The following is a 21,343-nucleotide window of genomic DNA, read 5'->3' as shown; positions in this document are numbered from 1 at the left end:
CCTCCTGCTGGTCTAGAAAACACACATGTGATTGTGTTGTCACTCCACCTTCTCCATCAGATTCATCGACAACATGGGACCCAGCAACAAAACAGCAGTTTCCGAATTCCTTCTTATGCAAGTGACAGAGGATCCAGAACTGAAGCCCTTTCTCTTTATTCTGTTTCTGTCCATATACCTGGTCACCATCCTGGGAAACCTGCTCATCGTCCTGGCCGTCAGCTCGGATTCCCACCTCCACACCCCCATGTACTTCTTCCTCTCCAACCTGTCCTTTACTGACATCTGTTTAAGCACAACCACGATCCCAAAGATGCTGGTGAATATCCAGGCACAGAGTCAGAGCATCACTTATGCAGGCTGCCTCACCCAGATCTACTTTGTCCTGGCTTTTGGTGGTTTGGAAAGTTTTCTTCTTGCGGCAATGGCCTATGATCGCTATGTGGCCATTTGTCACCCACTGAGGTACAGAGTCATCATGAACTCCCACTTCTGTGGCCTGCTGATTCTAGTCTCCTTGTGCATTAGCACTGTGGATGCCCTGATGCACAGTCTGATGGTGTTGCAGCTGACCTTCTGCACAGACGTCGAAATCCCTCTCTTCTTCTGTGAAGTTGTTCAGGTCATCAAGCTCGCCTGTTCTGACACCCTCGTCAATAACATCCTGATATATTTTGCAACTAGCCTATTCGGTGGTATCCCTGTGTGTGGAATCATTTTCTCTTACACTCAGATAGTGTCCTCTGTTTTGAGGATGCCATCCGTGGGCAGAAAGTATAAAGCGTTTTCTACGTGTGGGTCTCACCTGTCAGTTGTGTCTTTGTTCTATGGGACAGGTTTGGGGGTGTACATTAGTTCTGCTTTTACTAACTCTTCCAGAAACACTGCGGTGCTTTCAGTGATGTATACTGTTGTCCCTCAAATGATGAACCCTTTCATCTACAGCCTGAGGAACAGGGATATGAAGGGAGCCTTGAGAAAACTCGTAAGTAGGACACCTTCTCCTCTGTGACCATGTCATTGGCATTGGACTGGGATTTCTGGAATGAGTCAAAGTGACCAAAATATAGGGTGAGACAGAATGTCTGAATTTTGCATCATCAACTTCTTCTAGAAATACAAGGTATCATAATGGCCATGTGCATTAGGAGAATGAATTTGCATTTTATCCAGCTCTTGTGTTTGGCAAGTGATTTCAAATCTCTAATCTCAGTTTCTGAGTTAGATTCCCCAAAAGAAGAACCTGAGTCAGGGGTTCTTGTGGTAGTGATTTTGTGAGGTTTGTTTTCAGAAGAGAAGTGGAATAAGGTGGATAAGGCAGGGCAAGAATCTAAATGAGGATGTGGTGATTCTACCCAATTCCAGAATCATACTGTGAGAATTGAACTTCAGTGTTGGAACTCCTTGGAGGCCACATGTGGAGATTTTTACCCCAGTTCAGTGATCACCCAGTCCAGTCACTGGAAACTGTACCTGTGGAGGTCAACATCAGCTTCCACTAAGCTAAGTTCCATTAAATATACATTGGCATTATTAGGTTATCTTAGTGGTTTGACATGATAGGGGATAATTAAACTTTATTAGTGAGGAAGTCTTTGATTGTAATAAGAAAAAGATCCCCTGATTCTAATATGCTCAAAACATGAAGTTTTTTGAGGTGAAGGATATGTTAATTAACTGTCTTGTGGTAATGAGTACTCAGTGTATACGTATGTCAAGTCACCACCTTGTACACCTTAACTTTACCCAGTTTTGTTAATTATATCTCCATAAAGCTGTACAAAAGAGATGTTTCGTTGTAAGGACTTCAGAAGTAGGAACATGCAGGAACTGGACAATAAGTCTTCATTCATTGCTCCACATGGTGGCTTCCTCTTAGGTCTGGCTCCCCTTGTGGTCCAGATGGTTGTAACAGATTGAAGGGATCTATGGAAGAATGCATTTAGAATCTGGAATATGAGCATGTTTCCTAACGTTTTCTTGTTAAAATATATACAAAATAGTATATAAAATGTACCTATAATTTAAAAAAAATAGTAGCCTAGTGAAAGACATATACCTCTCACCCAGGTGAAGAAATAGTGCCACAAAGAATCCACTTGATGGTGTCCCAGCCACATTACCCTCTCTCTCCTCAGTGACAAGCACTGTATTACATTTTGTATTTATTGTTCTGTTTGATGTTCTTCTATGAGGTTGAATCCTATGAAGTTGTCAGTATTTGATCATATTTGCCCTGTAAAATGGGCAATGGGATTCAATGTTATTATCACCCATATGTATCCCTATCCATTTTGTCAATTTTCTTCTTTTTGAACAAGTTAAAAGTTAAATTTTAATGTATGCATTTTGTGTTTTGATTCCTTTTCTATCTTTGTGTTTTCAAAGTGATTTTAGCAGTAATTTATTTTCATCTCTGTTATTAAGTGTCTGTGACAAGATAGGTATTCTTGTGAGGTTGAAAGATGTTTTGGTTGGTATTGTCTTCATCTATAAAGAAAATTGCTTTTCAAATCAGTTTGAGTATTATCATAAACTTTTTTTTTATTTTAAATGTTTATTTTTGAGAGACAGAGACAGAGAGACATAGCATGAGCAGGGGAGAGGCCAAGGAAGGGAGACACAGAATCCAAAGCAGGCTCCAGGCTCTGACCTGTCAGCACAGAGCCCAACACAGGCTGGAACTCACAAACCATGAGATCATGACCTGACTTGAGCTGAAGTCAGACGTTTAACTGATTAAATCACACAGGTACCCCTGAATATTATCATAAACATTTAATGGAGGAGAAAAGAATGTTTTATATTTGGAATAATTATGTATATGAATATACTTCTTCTCCTTTAGATATTTCTTTTTTTTAAGTTTATTTATTGGGGGGGAGGGCAGAGAGAGAGGGAGAGAGAGAGAATCCCAAGCAGGCTCCATATGGTCAGTGCAGAGCCCAACACAGGGCTTGATCCCATGAACCATGAGATCATGACCTGAGCTGAAATCAAGAGTCAGATTTTTAACCAACCGCACCACCCAGGCACCCCTGGATATTTCTAAAGACTTTTCCTAAGTGATTGAATCACTTAACAAGCTCACCAAAATTTCCTGGTGATGCATATCATCACCTGCATGTTTTCATTTATACTGATAATCTAGCAGGCATAAAATTCTTTTATTATTTGGCATTTCCCCTATCAATGAGGTTGAATATTATTTCATATATTTATGAACCATTTATTTTTACTCTCTGTTAAATATCTGTTTATGGGGGCACCTGGGTGGCTCAGTTGGTTGGGCGTCCAACTGCAGCTCAGGTCATGATCTCACGGTTTGTGAGTTCGAGCCCCATGTCGGGCTCTGTGCTGACAGCTCAGAGCCTGGAGCCTACTTCAGATTCTGTGCCTCCCTCACCCTTTGCTCCTACCCTGCTTACGCTCTCTCTCTTTCAATAATAAGTGAACATTAAAAAAAAATTAAAAAAATCTGTTTATGGCTTTTCTTTTTTGCAGAAGTTCTTTTTTTTTCAGCTTTAAACCATTTTATTTTATTTTACTTTTTTTCCCCCCTGGATGGATATTTATGGTTTTTCTTTCTTTTTTTGTTAAATTTATTTTTATTTTTTGACAGAAAAAGAGAGAGTGCGAGCTGGGGAGGGGCAGAGGAGAGAAAGAATCCTAAGCAGGCTCCAGGCTCAGTGTGGAGCCTAACACGGGGCTTGGTCCCACTGCCCTGGGATCATGACCTGAGCTGAAATCAAGAGTTGGACACTCAACTGATGGAACCACCCAGTCACCTCCATCTTTAATTTTTTGATTGAGGTACAATTGGCATAAAACATTATATTAGTTTCAGGTGTACAACACAATGATTCAATATTTGTATATATATTTTGAAATGATCACCACAATTAGTTAGTAGTGGTCATGATAAATAGTTACAAATATTTCTTTCTTGTGATGAAAATTTTAAGATTTCCTCTCTTAGCAACTTTAAAATATGCACTACGATTTATTACATTACATCCCCATGATGTATAATTGGAGTTTTGTACCTTTTGACCACCTGCACCCATTTCACCTACCCCACTCCCCACCCGTCCCTACCTCTGGCGACCACCAATCTGTATTTTGAGGCTCAGGTTTTTGTTTTGTTTCGTTTCATTTTGAACTCAACATATAAGTGAGATCATATGGTATTGCCTTTGTCTGTTTTACTTATTTCACTGCAAATAATGCCCTCTAGGTCCATCCATATGTCTTCAATGGCAGGATTTCCCTCTTTTTTATGGATGAATAATATTCCATAGTTTGTATGCACACCCGTGTGTGTATACATTCATATGCCAATCACATTTCTTTATCCATCTAATGCTGTTGGACACTTAGGTTGTTTCCATGTCTTGGCTATTTGTAAACAATGCTGCAACGAACATGAGAGTGCACATATCTCTTTGAGACAGTGATTTCATCTTCTTCAGACATATTCCCAGAAGTGGGGTTGATGGATCATATGGTAGTTTTATTTTTATATTTTTGAGGAACATCATACTGTTTCCCATAATGACTACACCAATTTACATTCCCACCAATGGTGGGCCTGACTTCCCTTTTCTCCATATCCTTGCCAACACTTGTTATCTCTTGTCTTTTTGGTGATAGCCATTCTAACAGGTGTGAAGTGATACCTTATTGTGGTTTTGATTTGCATTTTGTGATGACTGGTGATGCTGAGCATCTTTTCATGAACATGTTGGGCATTTGTATGTAAAAACCTACAGCTAATATCTTAAGTGGGGAAAAACTGAGAGCTTGTCCTATGTGGTCAGGAACAAGACAGGAATTTCCACTGTCACCACTGTTATTTAACCGTACTGAAAGTCCTGGCCTCAGCAACCAGACAAGAAAACGGAGCCAAGAGCATCCAAATCAGCAAGAAAGAAGTAAACTCTCACTATTTGCAGATGATGTGATACTATACATAGAAAACCTAAAACACTCCACCAAAAATTTGCTAAAACTATATGTCTTCCTTAGAAAATATCTATTTAGTCCCTCTGCTAAATTTTTATTTTTATATAAATGTTTGTTTTGAGAAAGAGAGAGAGAGAACAAGCAGGGAAGGGGCAGAGGGAGAGGGAGAGGGAGAGGGAGGGAGGGAGAGCGAGAGAGCGAGAGAGCGAGAGAGAGAGAGAGAGAGAGAGAGAGAGAATCCCAAGGAGGCTCCACACTGTCAGTGCAGAGCCCAACTCAGGGCTTGATGCCATGAACGGTGAGATCATGACCTGAACCGAAATCAAGAGTCGGATGCTCAACCGACTGAGTCATGCAGGCGCCCCTTCTCTGCCCATTTTTAAATCACAGTGTTTATTTTTTTCTATTGAGTTATATGTTTTTTAAAATATATTTTGGCTATTAACCTCATCAGATAGATGATTTATAAGTATTTCATTCCATAGGTAGGCCTTTCATTTTCCTGTGCAGATGCTTTTTAGTTTGATGTAGACACACATTTATTTTTGCAATTGTTGCTTATGTTTTTGGTGTCATAACTGTTGCCCAGACTAATGTCAAGGAGATTTCCCCCTATGTTTTCTTCTAGGAGTTGTATGGTTTTTAGGACTTATGTTTAAGTCATTAATCCATTTTGAGTTAATTTTTTGTGAGTGATGTAAGATAGGGGTTCAATCTCATTCTTATGCATGAGGATATATAGTTTTTCCAACACTGCTTACTAAAGAGATTATCCTTTCTCTTTTGAGTATCCTTGACTCCTTTGTCAAATACAAGTTGATTGTATATGTGAGGGTTTATTCTGGGCTCTCAGTTCTGTTCCATTGGTCTATGTGTCTGATTTAATGTGAGTATCACACAGCTTTGATCACTGTAAGTTTGTAGAATAGGTTGAAATCAGGACATCTGATGCCTCCATCAGAATTGTACAGAAACCGGGGCACCTGGGTGGCTCAGTCGGCTCAGTGTCTGACTTCAGCTCAGGTCATGATCTCACAGTTCATGAGTCTGAGCTCTGTGTTGGGCTCTGTGCTGACAGCTCAGAACCTGGAGCCTGCTTTGGATTCTGTGTCTTCCTCTCTCTCTGTCCCTCCCCCACCTGTGCTCTCTCTCTCTCAAAAATAAATAAAACATTAAAAAAAAAAAAGAAGCGTACAGAAACCATTTCAGGCTTCCAGAGGAGCCCAATCAGGTTACAGATACAGCTTATTAGAGCCCATAACTTGGGCAACAGTTGGGGAAGCATGCAGTCAAACACATTACAGGAGAAAAGTGGGAGCCTTGTGTTTTCGCATCCTCCCTCTTTGCTGAACCCAGGGGTATAACCACAAGAAATACTCATGTACCTGTGTAAAAACTGCCCATTGGTTTCCTGTGGTATCTGGGGACTTGTAATGCCAAGCCACATTGCTCTCAGAGCTAGATGATTTGGGAGCCAGTCCCTAAGTTTTACCATAAAAGTTGGTGCCCTATGTGTGTGGTCCTAACCCTTCACTCCTCAGGGATAAGCTGAGTCTGGGATTCTCTCCTGGTTGTGAGGTGCTGTCCCAGGGGGTGGGGTCGATGGTGTGAGCATACCTCAACTTTTCTTACCTGTTTCTATGTAGGTCCTTTCTCAGTCCCCTGATATGTATGAGCCACCCAGCCAGTTTCTGAGTTTCTCTCAAAGGAAATTAATCTGTGTGTACCAGTATGGTCAGTGTAGGAACCTCGTATTCTGCTATACTGCTGATGTTGGTGAGAATTCATTAAGTTTAAACTTCTAATAAGGTCAATATAAGGTCAAATTTATTTAACTCATAGAATTGGGCAATGTTAAGGAGTGACAAAGACACATTAGGGTCCTATAAAAATGACAGTTTTGCGGGACAAGAATGATCAAATACTGGAAATCAAATACTGGCTGCATGAGGGGTGCCTGGGTGGCTCAGTCGGTTGAGCGTCCAAGTCTTGGTTTCAGCTCAGGTCATGATCTCACAGTTTATAGTTTCGAGCCCCCTGTCAAGTCCTCTTCTGTCCCTCCCCTGGTCACACTCTTGTGTGCTTTCTCTCTCTCTCTCAAAAGAAATAAATTAAAAAAATACTGGCTGCATCAATGTAATATCTGTCTCCACGGTCACATTGTCTCTTCCTTTCTGTGTATCCTTCACTCCTATCTATTTTATAAGGAAACATCATTTATGGTTAGGACCCACCCATTTAATGCAGTATAAGTACATCTCTTGCAAAGGCTCTTTTTCCAAATAAGTAGGTTCATCCTTTCATTATATACAAGTTACTTTACTTTTTTTTTTAATGTTTATTTATTTTTGAGAGAGAGCGAGAGAGAGAGAGAGAGAGCGAGCATGAGCAGGGGAGGGGCAGAGAGAGAGGAAGACCCAGAATCTGAAGCAGGCTCCAGGCTCTGAGCTGTCAGCACAGAGCCTGACATGGGGTTTGAACCCATGAACTGCGAGATCATGACCTGAGCCGAAGTTGGACACTTAACCAACTGAGCCACCCAGGCGCCCCCATTATATATGAGTTACTAATCACAAATTAAGGGGATTGGGATATTAGCCATATTGGACTGAGGGCCACCATTTAACCTCCACCAGATGTCTTTTGGTTGACTCCATCAAAAGGCCTATTATCATCTGACCCTGGGAAGGACAATTTTCTGTCTCTGGAAATCAGTTACAAGTATGGCATCCATATTTGCTGCCACTATCTTGTGACTTGAAGAGAACCAGTCCTAGGACAAAGCCACCAAATGGAGAAACAGAGTGAGGCCTACTCCCCTGTTCCTGTGCATTCCCTATCTCTAAAGTCCTAGTAATGACAAACAACTATTTATCGTTTGACCATATTAGAGATAGGAATTTTTTCTTATTAGAACCGAAGACTTCCTCACTGATGAAGTACAAATAGCTCATAATTATTTCAGGCTGAGATGATATCATCATACCAATTTTATAGATAATAAAACTGTGTATAGTGAATGCTAAGATTGCCTCAAAAGAATACAGTTTACCAGCGAATGGTCTCTATGATTACTAAATTGGGGTGTAAGAGGTGAACTCCCTTGCCTCACTGTAGGCCTGACTTTGGGTTTCCACTGACACGTTCTGTTGTGGGATAGATGGAAGCCAGTGTCTGGATCCGACCACAGCTGCACTTCTATCCTGTCTCTGAGCTATCCATATTCTACAGCTTTCCTTTTTCTGAGAATCATCCATATAAACATTATAACACTTTAACTTCTGCCTCAGGTTCTGCTTCTATGGAACTGAGAAAAAAATTGAGGAATTGCAATAATTGGTCAAACATAACAAAGCTAAATAAACGTAAACGTCAGGTTTCAATCCCAAGTCAAAATGTACTTGGCTGTTATGTTATCTAGTCATGTTAGAGGCATTTGATGAAAGAAGACTCTAGCATCCGAGTCCTCATATGACTCCTCTAACTGATTTATTCTAAACACCCAGCCCAAAGTGGATGGCACAATCACAGAAGAGAAGGTATCCTACTGACAAGTTTCTTCAAGACACCCTGCATGTCACTGTTCCTCAGACTGTAGATAAAGGGGTTCATCATTTGAGGAACGACAATGTACATCACTGAAGCCATGTTAGTCTTCCTGGAAGAGTCAGTAACTGCAGAATTAATGTACACTCCAATACTTGTCCCATAGAACAAGAACACAACTGACAGGTGAGACCCACAGGTGGAAAAAGCTTTATACTTCCTGCCTGCTGATGGCATTCTCAAAACAGAGGAGAAAATTTGAGTATAAGAGAAAATGATTCCAGAGAAAGGAACACCCCCAAGTAAGCTAGCCATAAAATATACCAGGATATTATTGATGAGGGTGTCAGAACAAGCAAGCTTGACCACCTGACCAAGCTCACAGAAGAATTGTGAGATGTCCAAGTCCTTGCAGAAGGAAAACCGTAGCACCATCAGACTATGGAGCAGGGCATTGGCACTACTAATGAACAGTGAGAGCACCATCAGCAGACCACAGAGTCGGAGGTTCATGATAACGGTGTACCTCAGGGGATGGCAGATGGCTACATAGCGGTCATAGGCCATTGCTGCAAGAAGAAAATTTTCCAAACCAACAAAAACCAAGACAAAGCAGATCTGTGTGAGGCAGCCTGCATAAGTGATGCTCTGATTCTGTGCCTGGATGTTCACCAGCATCTTTGGGATCGTGGCTGTACTTAAACAGATGTCAGTAAAGGACAGGTTGGAGAGGAAGAAGTACATGGGGGTGTGGAGGTGGGAGTCTGAGCTGATGGCCAGGATGATGAGCAGGTTTCCCAGGATGGTGACCAGGTACATGGACAGGAACAGACTAAAGACTAGGGGCTGCAGTTCTGGATCCTCTGTCAATCCCAAGAGAAGGAATTCGGAAACTCCTGTTTTGTTTCTGGGTATCATGTTGTTAATGAATCTGATGGAAAAGATGGAGTGAAAATAAAATAAGATGAATGGTCCCCGACTGAGTGGCAGCAGCATCAATGGGGACCTTGTTAGAAATACAAATACTGGTATCACTCCAGACATGCTAGTGATAAACTCTGAGGTGAGGACCAGCGACTGATGTTTTGGCAAACTCTCCAGATGAATTTGATATATCCCAAAGTTTGAGAGCCAGTGCCTTCTAAAAAATGAAAATGAAAAAAAACCTATTTAGAATCAATGTGAACATTTCAATCTTTCCCTCTGCTAATTTTTCCCTCTATCATCTTCTTCCCTCTTTTCCCGCTATTGGCCCTTATATCACCAGCTCTGTTTCACACACTGTGCTAAGTGCTGAGTCTAAAATGAATAAGAATGGTGCTTCCTTCAGAAGTATTTCTTGCCTCTGAACAAATAGATGAGAATAAAGGTTATCCAATCTCTCCTGCAGAGTATGCTTCCCAAACTTTGACATGCTCAAAATCATCTGAAGGTTTGTCAAATTACTGATGACTTAAATCATATTATTGCTCCATTCTCCCCTGGGGACACTCAGGTGAGACGAGATTATATCATGGATGTGAAGTACACAGTGTGTGGAAAAGACTAGATCTGAGTTCAGGTTGTCTGACTGCTGATTTGACGGTCTTTTTTTTTTTTAATTTATTTAAACTCCAGTTAGTTAAATACAGTGCAGTTTTTAAAAATTTAAATCCAAGTTAGTTAACATACAGTATAATAATGGTTTCAGAAGTAGAATTCAGTGATTAATCACTTACATATAACACCCAGTGCTCATCCCAACAAGTGCCCTCCTTAATGCCCATCATCCATTTAGCTCAATCTCCCCACCCGTCTCTCCTCCAGCACCCTCAATTTGTTCTTTATATTTAAGAGTTTCTTATGGTTTGCCTCCCTCTCTGTTTATGTCTTATTTTTCATTCCCTTCCCCTCTATCTGTTGTGTTTCTCAAATTCCACATATGAGTGAAATCATGATATTTTTCTTTCTCTGACTGACTTATTTCACTTAGCATAGTACACTCTAGTTCCATCCATGTTGTTGCAAATGGCAAGATTTCATTTTTTGATTGCCAAGTAATATTCCATTGTGTGTGTGTATGTGTGTGTGTGTGTGTGTGTGTGTGTGTATACTACATCTTCTTTAATTATTCATTATTCATGAACACTTGGAGTCTTTCTATACTTTGGCTATTGTTAATAGTGCTGCTATAAACATTGGGGTGCATGTGCCCTTTTGAATCAGCAAATATTTTATTTGAATCAGCAATATTTTATTGCATTTTAAATACAGTGCACTATTAGTTTCAGGTGCACGATACAGTGATTCAACATCTCCTCATAGTACCAGGTGCTCAACACAAGTGCCTTCCTTGATCCCCATAACCTATTTGACCCATCCCCCCACCTCCTCCCCTCTGGTAACCATTAGTTTGTTCTCCATAGTTAAGAGTCTGATTCTTGGTTAGCCCATATCTCTCTTTTTTGCCCTATGCTCATTTGTTTTGTTTCTTAAATTCCTCATATGAGATGAGTTGAGTGTCTTGACCAATCATTGTTAATGCCTCTGGATGATACAGCATTAGCATTCTTAAACCATCTCTCATGTTTCATAATTTCCTTTTAAAATTTTAATATTTTCATCCTGAAAAATGCCTCAAATCTTTTCCCTCAGCTACAAGGCATGTCCACCTGTACCCATGAAATAGAGTAGCAGTGTGAAAAAGTACAGTAGGTCATGACATCCATTCAAGTATATCCTCTGCACCTAAGCATAGATTTTAAAATGTTGCTTATAAACCTGAAACTCATAGGACTCCTCCAGGGACATGTTAGTCACCTGTGTTAGTGATTCATTCTAAAAGAAACTGGACAACTATGTCAATGATGTTCTCCATCCTAAGGGGACTTTTCCGACCAAGGTGATAGGTAGGGTATCATTTTTTAAAGAACAGCTAAATGAGAGAAAAAATAAAATGCATAGACTCTTAAGGAAATAGAGGGAAATCACAGCAGTTATTGACCTTTGGAAGACAAAGACTTTCAAGAGAGTACAGATTTATAAGATACTCGTAAGATAATCAAGTGCCCTAACAGAAATGTTTCTGTAAAGCAGTCGTTCTCCTTTGCCTGGGGGAGACAGAAGTGGTCATGACAGCCTTTACCATTTGGTGTGTTACTTAGACTCAAACATTCTGAATTTAATCCAAACCACCACTTGCTTTGTGAATAGGGAAAATTGTTCAACGGTATGAGATGCCTTGGTGTCCCTGATGTAGAGTGGAAATTGTCAAAGTCTTATGGGGATGCTGCAGTGATGAGCAATGCATAGAAAACAAGCAGCCAGCACAGCACTGAGTATATGGGACCCTCCTAATAACATTTCCTATTGTGTGTGTGGTGTTTGGTCCATGAACAACGGCACCTGGAATATTTCGGTTCTCAGAAGGAAGCAGTGGGGTGGGCAACAGAGGAAAGACAATAAAAAAAGAGTACATCCCTAGCATGATAACTGCAAATTTCAGGGAAGCATTTATGAGCTGAACCTCTAGCTGGGAACCTTCATTGTGTGGAAAAGGTATGAAATGAACACGAATGATATCAATATTCATTTGGCATGGACAGATGATGAAATATATAGCAATTAAAATGAATTAAATAGTAAAATGAATCATATTTATAAGTTGAGAAAAAATAAAAACCTATATATTATGCTAAGTGAAATTAGTCAGAGAAAGACAAAAATCATATGACTTCACTCATATGAGGACTTTAAGAGACAAAATAGATGAACATAAGGGAAGGGAAACAAAAATAATATAAAAGCAGGGAGGGGGACAAAACAGAAGAGCTCATAAATATGGAGAACAAACTGAGGGTTACTGGAGGAGTTGTGGGAGGGGGGATGGGCTAAATGGGTAAGGGGCATTAAGGAATCTGCTCCTGAAATCATTGTTGCACTATATGCTAACTAATTTGGTTGTAAATTTAAAAAATAATAATAAAATAAAAGGAAAAAATGTAAAAAAAAAACCTATAAAAATTTATATGACAGAAAGTCTATAGCATGAGAAAACATGAAATATATATTGAAATCTCTCAGGTAGTAATCCATAATAAAAATAAACCCAAGCAAAAAATAGCAGAGATAACAACAAAGGTCCAGGTTTCCCACTGGTTGACATCATTAAATTTAGACACTTTACTGTCCTCATTCTAGGTGTTTTTATTGTAACATAATATAGATATAGGTGAAACCCCCACATCATAAATCTGCACCATCAAATCTTGATTCTTTTCCTTCCCCAGGGGAACCACTACACTCACTTTATATACATTACTCCCCTGTGATTTTTACTATGATTGGTATTATCATTTTATGAAAATTACATTCTCTTGCATTTTAAAAGCTTCATATAAATGGAACCATACAGCCCATACCATGTAAAATGAGCATTCTTATGGAATTTATTTTCTGATTATGTTGGTATATTTATTACTATTTATTTCTCCATTCCCTATCAGATAGATATGATGTTAATGCCTTTTATCCTATACCTGTTTATGAAAACACGTGCAATATAAAGCCATGCATGGGGGGATGACATCATATTCAAGATTGTATTGTCTCTGAGAAGGGGAACAAAGAAGAACTGGGTAGGGATGCCTGGGTGGCTCAGTCAGTTGAGCGTCTGTCAACCTAGGTCATGATCTTGTGGTTCCCAAGTTCGAGACCCACATCGGGCTCTGTGCTGACAGCTCAGAGCCTGGAGCCTGTTTTGGTTCTGTGTCTCCCTTTCTCTCTGCCCCTCCCCCACTCATGCTAGGTCTCTCTGTCTCAAAAATAAACATTAAAAAAAATGAAAAGGAGGTGTATAGAAAGATTCTTTTTGCGTGTGTGTGTGTGTGTGTGTGTGTATAACTTTATAAAAATGACCTGAAGCCAATACACAGAAAGTCAACATTTAAATGTTTACTAATTCTGGAATGAGTTGAAGGGTGATCATATGTTTTTTATTGTATATCTCTGCTACAGTTATATAAAATGATTGGTAATTTTACAGAGAAATATGTGTACTAGGAAGGTAGCCAGCCAAATCTTTGTATCTTGTCTCTCCTTTGTGTCCTCAAGGAAGCTACAGGGATAATACACCCTTCTATGCAATGGTATATCAAGAACCAAGAAGGCAAATAAAAGGAAAAGCTGACCAAACCCGTTCCCTACAACCACCACAAGAATTCAAGTAAATGTCAGAGAGTTTATAATAGTCATCTTGTGTTAAAAAGAGCAGATTTCTAAACCATCAAAATCCTAGAGAAGAACATAGGCAGCAACCTCTTTGACCTTGGTGGCAACTTTGTACTAGACTCATCTCTGCAGGCAAGGGAAACAAAAGCAAAAATGAACTATTGGGACTTGATCAAGATAAAAGGCTTCTTGCACAGCAAAGGAAACAATCAACAAAACTAAAATGTAGCCAATGGAATGGAAGAAGGTATTTGCAAATGACACATCTGATAAAATGTTAGTATCCAAAATCTATAAAAGAACTTACCAACCTTAAACTCAAAAAACAAATAATCCAGTGAAGAAATGGGCAGAAGACATGAACAGACATTTTCCCAAAGAAGACATCCAGATGGCTAACAGAAACATGAAAAGATGCTCATCAGGTAAATACAAATCAAAACCACAATGAGATACCACCTCATACATGTCAGAATGGCTAAAATCAACAACACAGGAAACAAGTGTTGGTGGGGATGTAGAGAAAGAGGAACTTCTTACATTGCTGGTGGGAATGCAAACTGGTACAGCCATTGTGGAAAACAGTATAGAGGTTCCTCAGAAAGTTAAAAACAGACCTACCCTATAACACACTAATTGCACTACTAGGTATTTACCCAAAAGATACAAAAATATTCATTTGAAGGGGCACATGCTGAGAACAGAGGGTTGCTGGAGGGGAGGTGGGGGTTGGAATGGGATAAATAGGTGATGGATATTAAGGAGGGCATTTGCTGTGATGAACACTGTGTGTTATGTGTAAGTGATGAATCACTAAATTCTACTCCCCAAACCAATATTACAGTATATGTTAACAAGAAATCTAATAAAAATTAAAAAAAAAAAGAAATTGAAAAAAAAAAAGAAACCACAAAAGGACAACAAAAGTTACTTGTAAGCTTATACCTACAGGTGACTTTTCTTTACATTAATATTACACATGCTGCTTTGTTTTTTTTTTAATTTTTTTTAACAATGACTTATTATTGAGAGACAGACACAGAACATGAGCAAGGAAGGGGTAGAGAGAGGGGGAGACACAGAATCCGAAGCAGGCTCCAGGCTCTGAGTTGTCAGCACAGAGCCTGACGCGGGGCTCGAGCTCACAAATTGCGAGATCATGACCTGAGCTGAAGTAGGACACTTAACCGACTGAGCTACCCAGGCACCCCTACCCATGCTGCTTTGTAATTTACTTTATCCACTTGAAAGTATATCATGATTTGCTTCACATGTCAAATGTCCTCTTACATTAAAAAAAGGGGGGGGGGAGATTTCCACTCAGGAGGGAAACAGGTTCAGTTATTTTTTATTGTTCTGTCATTTTTAAGAGAGTTTCGGAGACCAGCAGATTGAGAATTGGGTGAGTGATCGGTACAAAGATAGATGGGAACTAGTCAACAGGAAGTCAAACTGGAGTGCCATTGGACACTCGGTTCCCATCATTCCATGCATGCACACCCCTCATTGCTTCTTCTGGATGAATCTAGTAAAATACCTGTCCTCCTTACAGAAGCATTAACTAAGGGACTTTCATTTACCTGGCTGGCATCAATGTGGAATGATGTATGACATGTCACTGAGATACAAAGATTGAAGATCTGTCTTCTGGAAAGGCAGAGAGACCAAGTAGGCAATGGGCTTGTGGTCAAGAAAGATCATTCCTGGATGGAACCTCAGGTGTGCTTCTTCCTGACTAGGCAAGGGCTGTTGAAAGAAGCTGTCACAGGCTGGCACTTTACAGTGTTGTATCTCTGGGGATCAATATCCAAAGCTCCTCATTAGACAATACTTTTAATGTCATTCTGATCCCTGGGCTATGAAAATCCTTAAAGACCAAGACCATAGAATAGAGGAATGCATGATGGCTAATCCTTGACCCTATTAGGCCAGGTGTATGCCCTCTATTTTCTCTACCTGCTCATGCTCACCCTCATTTGAAATACCTTGTGCACATATACACAGAATCCTTTTCTAATGAATTCTAGGTTTCTTTTTTTACAGTTACAAAGAGAGGCATCACTATGTGATTAATGATGTATTGAAACCTGATTCCAATTTTAAGTGTGCAAATATTGTTTATGTACTGGGAATAAATACCATATTTGTGATTATAGTTAAGATATTGTAAAATTCAAACTCCTAGGCATATTTCACCTCTAGAGTCACTGCATGTTTCCTGTACCTTTTTTCCTTTTCTCCGTATTTTACATGGCAGCTTCTCATCTATCCTTTGTGATCCTTGTAGCTGCAATCAATGTAGATAGGCTTCATCCTCTCCTTTTAAACTTTCATAATCACTGGTTCCAATTCCACAAATGGGTTCAATGTATATTATTCTTCACACTGGGAGATTTTGGATTGAATTATGGTTCTTCATTTTTTTAAAGTTTGTTTATTTTTGAGAGACAGAGAGAGACAGAGCATGAGCAGGGGAGGGGCAGAGAGAGAGAGGGAGACACAGAATTCGAAGCAGGCTCCAGGCTCTGAGCTGTCAGCACAGAGCCCAATGTGGGGGTCGAACCCACAAACTGTGAGATCATGACCTGAGCCAAAGTTGGATGCTTAACAGACTGAGCCACCCAGGGGCCTCTGGTTCTTCATTTTTAATTGTGTTGTGGTAAAGTACAACCTCACTGAAAGGCGGTAATGTACAATTTGTCCATTACCCAGAGATTTCATCTGTGATTTAATAGGTATAGACGATATTCCATGTTAATACTCAAAAATATTTTTCTTTAAGGACTTCAGTATTTTCATGTATTCACCAATTTATTTCACATTTTAACACCTTCTAAAGGAATTTTCTTTATATTTTAAAATATAATTTTCGAAAATAAAGTTATGACAAGATGGCCTTGTAATATCACTCTTCCCCATATTAAGACTAATGAACTTGAAACACATGAATAATAGGGAAATATAAAGACTTAGCTGAGGTCAAAAAATGATAAAGTTTCCCACATACCACAAATAAACAAACAAAAAAACCATAATTGGTAGGTGGGCTGGAGCCAAGCAGTTCTGCTGATTTATGTAAACAGGTGAGTGGATACTAACTCTTCTGGGTAATGAGGATTAAAGAATGAAACTGGGTCCCAATCTTACACCACTCACAAAAGTCAATTCAGAATGGATCAAAAACTTACACGGAAGATCTGAAACTGTAAAGCTCTTAGGAGAAAATGTGGAGGATAATCTCACTGATGTTGGTCTTGATGATGATTTTTTGGACTTGACACCAAAAGCAAAGGCAACAGAGCAAAAACAAACATGTCAGACTATATCAGACTTAAAAGACTCTACACAGGAAAGGAAACAATCAACAAAATGAAAAGGCAACTTATGGAATCCAAGAAAATCTGCAAAGCTCGTATCCAATAAGGGGTTGATATCCCCACTATATAAGGAACTCATACAACTGAATGGCAAAAATACAGATAATCTGATTTATTTATTTATTTATTTTTATTTTTTTTCAATATATGAAATTTATTGTCAAATTGGCTTCCATACAACACCCAGTGCTCATCCCAAAAGGTGCCCTCCTCAATACCCATCACCCACCCTCCCCTCCCTCCCACCCCCCATCAACCCTCAGTTTGTTCTCAGTTTTTAAGAGTCTCTTATGCTTTGGCTCTCTCCCACTCTAACCTCTTTTTTTTTTCCTTCCCCTCCCCCTCCCCCATGGGTTTCTGTTAAGTTTCTCAGGATCCACATAAAAGTGAAACCATATGGTATCTGTCTTTCTCTGTATGGCTTATTTCACTTAGCATCACACTCTCCAGTTCCATCCACGTTGCTACAAAGGGCCATATTTCGTTCTTTCTCATTGCCATGTAGTACTCCATTGTTTATATAAACCACAACTTCTTTATCCATTCATCAGTTGATGGACATTTAGGCTCTTTCCATAATTTGGCTATTGTTGAGAGTGCTGCTATAAACATTGGGGTACAAGTGCCCCTATACATCAGTACTCCTGTATCCCTTGGGTAAATTCCTAGCAGTGCTATTGCTGGGTCATAGGGTAGGTCTATTTTTAATTTTCTGAGGAACCTCCACACTGTTTTCCAGAGTGGCTGCACCAGTTTGCATTGAGGGACTGATTTTAAAATTTATATGAAAGAGCAGTGGAGAAAGAATACTTGACTTGATGAGAGAGAAGAAAAAAGTAGAGTAATTGCTTTCACGTCTATCAAGATTAATTATGGAGATACAGTAAATAAAATGGTGTGGTTCTGGCACAGACTGAAAAGCAGAACCAATGAAACCTGCCCACATGTGAAGATTTATTGAGGACAGAAGCATTGGACAATTTACTTATGACAATGTGCTTTTGCAGGGGAAGGATGGTGTCATTCAACAAAAGCCTTTAGCTTGTAGGACTCAGAATATTTAAACAAATTGGTTAGCAGGAAGCTGGCACCATTGGAGTTCTTGTTATATAAGATTATCAGGATAATTGGTAAAGGAAAGGAGACCTTAATTTGCCAAATTCCTTCTCTTTCCTAAATTCACATAGGCTGATTATCTCACGCTGAGAGACTAAGAAATCTGTGCTTTTCTCTCTACCTCCTTTTAAAATTATATGTTTAAGGTGCACATAATGATTTGATATACAATGGAATGTAATGGAATTATTACCATCTGCTTTGATGGTTCCAAAAAAAAAATCAAGCTCAGAGTGTCCACATAAATTTTCAAAGATACCAAAGTTAAAGAAAACAAAAGTTGTTTTTCAAACTAACTTGAGCTACTCTTATGGTATTTAACCACTGAAACTTAAGAACTTAATGAAGGAAGGGTCAGACAATCTGACTCTCCCAATATTCCTGCACTTTGGCTCACCCTAGAAGCCCAAGACCAAGACAGGTGGTAACACAATAATAAAAAAGGAGATGTTTCTCAGATCAGTTTCCTCAAGGCTCCCTTCATGTCCTTGTTCCTCAGGCTATAGATAAAAGGGTTCAACATTTGAGGGACCACGGTATACATCACGGAGGCTACTGCAGTATCCTTGGAAGAATGAGTGACTGCGGAACTAATGTACACCCCAAAAGCTGTCCCATAGAACAAGGAAACCACGGAGAGATGAGACCCACAAGTGGAAAAGGCTTTATGTTTCCCCCCAGCTGATGGCATTCTCAGAATGGAAGAGACAATTTGAGTATAAGAGAAAATAATCCCAAGGAAAGGAATACCACCCAAAATGCTAGTCACTAAATACACCAGGATGTTATTGATGAGGGTATCAGAACAGGCGAGCTTGATGACCTGAGCAAGTTCACAGAAGAAATGAGCAATTCCCAGGTCTGCGCAGAAGGAGAGTCGCAGCACCATCAGACTGTGGAGTAGGGCGTCTGCAATGCTGATGCTCAGGGAGAGTAGAATCAGCAGGCCACAGAGGTGGGGTTTCATGATGACTGTGTACCTCAGTGGATGGCAGATGGCCACATACCGGTCATAAGCCATTGCTGCAAGGAGAAAGTTTTCCAAGCCTGCAAAAAACAGGACGAAGCAGACCTGGGTGAGGCAGCCTGTGTAACTGATAGATTTGCTCTGTCTTTGGATGTTCACAAGCATCTTGGGGATGGTGGTGGTGCTGAAACAGATGTCAGTGAAGGCCAGGTGGGAGAGGAAGAAGTACATGGGTGTATGGAGATGGGAGTCAGAGCTGATAGTCAGGATGATGAGTAGGTTCCCAAGCACAGTGGTCAGATACATGGTCAGGAATAGCCCAAAGAGAAGAGGCTGCCATTCCGGATTTTCTGAGAGACCCAGGAGGAGGAATTCTGTTACACTTGTTTGGTTTTCTGGTTCCATGTTCTTGATAAGTCTGATGGGAAAAATACAGGTGAGACAACACACAACAGAGAGGACACATAACAAGGATGCTTTATTTTAAAGTTTGTTTATTTAGAGAGAACGAGTGGGGAAGGAGCAAAGAGACAGGAGGACAGAGGATCTGAAGCAGGCTCTGTGCTGATAGCAGAGAGCCTGCTGTGGGGCTTGAACTCACAAAATGTGAGATCATGACCTCAGCTGAAGTCAGATGGTCAACTGACTGAACCACCCAGGCACCCCAGTGATGCCTTATTTTAGAAAATCCTGACATGAATCGAATTGAACTCAGGCTTCCAGACTTTGGAGCTGAACTCATAACACCATATGATGCAATCTCTGACTAGTGCAGATTTAGGTGTCCTAAAGCATTGATCAGACTTCATCGCTTGCCTTTTGGAAGTTTCCACCGGCATAAGACTGTAAGTGCTTTCCTGGTGCTTTAAGCTGTTATGGTTATTATTTTAATAGAATTCACTTTTTTCCTAACATTAGAGTATTTAAACACTCGCAGGGTGCCTGGGTGGCTCATTCAGTTCAGTGTCTGACTCTTTTTTTTTTTTAAGTTTATTTATTTTGAGAGCAAGAGAGAGCGAGAGCAGCGGAGGGACAGAGAGAGAGAGGAGAGAAAGAGAATCCCAAGCAGGCTCCTTGCTGTCAGTGCAGAGCCCAACGTGGGGCTCAAATTCACAAACTGTGAGATCATGACCTGAGCTGAAATCAAGACTCAGATGTCTAACCAACTGAGCTGCCCAGGCGCTCCAAATATCCAACTCTTGATCTCAGCTCAGGTCATGATCTCATGGTTTTCAGGATCGAGCTCCAAGTCAGGCTCTGCTCTGACAATGCAGAGCCTGCTTGGGATTCTCTTTCCCTCTCTCTCAGAGCCTCCCCTGCATTGCCTGTGTGCTTTCTGTCTCCCTAAATAAATAAATAAATAAACGTTAAAAATGTAAAAAAAAAAAAACCATTTTTATAAGGTGATACATAACACATCTCTGTTTTTTTCCCCCAAACTGAGGAATTGGATGAAGGAGGAAATGCACGGGGGCCTTGAAAGAGAGAGAGAAAAAAAGCAAAAACAACAATTTGTTAGTATGTTAAAAGCAGAATCCTGGGATGAGAAAGGTAAAATCTACGGGCACTAATGTTCAGGATGTTTGACAGGAGTATTGCTGCAGTAGTGAGAAGAGGAAGCAGATTGTCAAGTTAGCCCTAAGAGGGGAAAAGGAAATCAAGAAAGGTATATCTGGATACCTCAAACCCCTTGCTGGTGGGACTTAAAAAGTTTAATCAATATAAATGGGAGCTTAGTTTTAGGAATGACTTACCTTCCCCCACCAGGGACAGGGACACACACACACACAGCAACAGCATATGAAATAAATACATGTACACTCCTTAATTGCCAGTCACATTTTTACATGCAAAACAATGGGAAAAGACTATAAACAAATTCAAATTTTAGAATAACAAGTGTAATCATTATCTTCATTAACAAGCAATTACTTCTAAATCAACTTTGACTGTTCTCCTTTCCAAGGTACCTTCTTGAGATCAGTGCCTTCTCTCGTTTTCCTCTTTTTATGGTAGTTTATGGACCACCCAGTCACCCCTCGTTTCCCTCTTTTTTTGTTTGTTTAAATATGAAATTTATTGTCAAATTGGTTTCCATACAACACCCAGTGCTCATCCCAACAGGTGCCCTCCTCAATACCTATCACCCACTCTCCTCTCCCTC

General features: G+C 40.0%; 3 protein-coding genes across 4 annotated transcripts; 1 reads left to right on the top strand and 2 right to left on the bottom strand.

Annotated features, from left to right (window-relative positions):
• LOC124523298 (olfactory receptor 7G1-like) lies at positions 1-1,012 on the top strand. Its single transcript, XM_047095161.1, has one exon. It carries the CDS (start codon positions 74-76, stop codon positions 1,010-1,012), a length of 939 nt encoding a protein of 312 aa, XP_046951117.1. The 5' UTR covers positions 1-73.
• Positions 1,013-8,490: 7,478 nt separating this feature from the next.
• LOC124523291 (olfactory receptor 7G2-like) lies at positions 8,491-10,504 on the bottom strand. 2 transcript variants are annotated; one of them, XM_047095152.1, is made up of 2 exons: positions 10,494-10,504; positions 8,491-9,418 (listed from the first exon to the last, which is right to left on the bottom strand). In XM_047095152.1, exons 1-2 carry the CDS (start codon positions 10,502-10,504, stop codon positions 8,491-8,493), a joined length of 939 nt encoding a protein of 312 aa, XP_046951108.1. The 2 variants fall into 2 exon arrangements, with proteins under 2 accessions (XP_046951108.1, XP_046951109.1); XM_047095153.1 differs by lacking the exon at positions 10,494-10,504 and having other exon boundaries at positions 8,491-9,453.
• An 8,162-nt stretch (positions 10,505-18,666) lies between these two features.
• LOC124523301 (olfactory receptor 7G2-like) lies at positions 18,667-19,623 on the bottom strand. The gene has a single exon (XM_047095164.1). The coding sequence runs from the start codon at positions 19,582-19,584 to the stop codon at positions 18,667-18,669; it is 918 nt and encodes a 305-aa protein (XP_046951120.1). The 5' UTR covers positions 19,585-19,623.
• Positions 19,624-21,343: the final 1,720 nt, after the last annotated feature.

Source organism: Lynx rufus, unplaced genomic scaffold (assembly GCF_022079265.1).
Source record: "Lynx rufus isolate CCGP_SWC_20201006 ecotype Redwood Valley unplaced genomic scaffold, mLynRuf1.p SCAF_4, whole genome shotgun sequence".
NCBI lineage: Eukaryota > Metazoa > Chordata > Mammalia > Carnivora > Felidae > Lynx > Lynx rufus.
Note: the sequence above shows the minus strand (reverse complement) of the source record. Positions and strands in the feature narration are given on the sequence as shown.

Bases quoted from the DNA above. Each gene is read 5' to 3' on its own strand.
- LOC124523298 (XM_047095161.1), top strand. From the start codon at position 74: ATGGGACCCAGCAACAAAACAGCAGTTTCCGAATTCCTTCTTATGCAA.
- LOC124523301 (XM_047095164.1), bottom strand. From the start codon at position 19,584: ATGGAACCAGAAAACCAAACAAGTGTAACAGAATTCCTCCTCCTGGGT.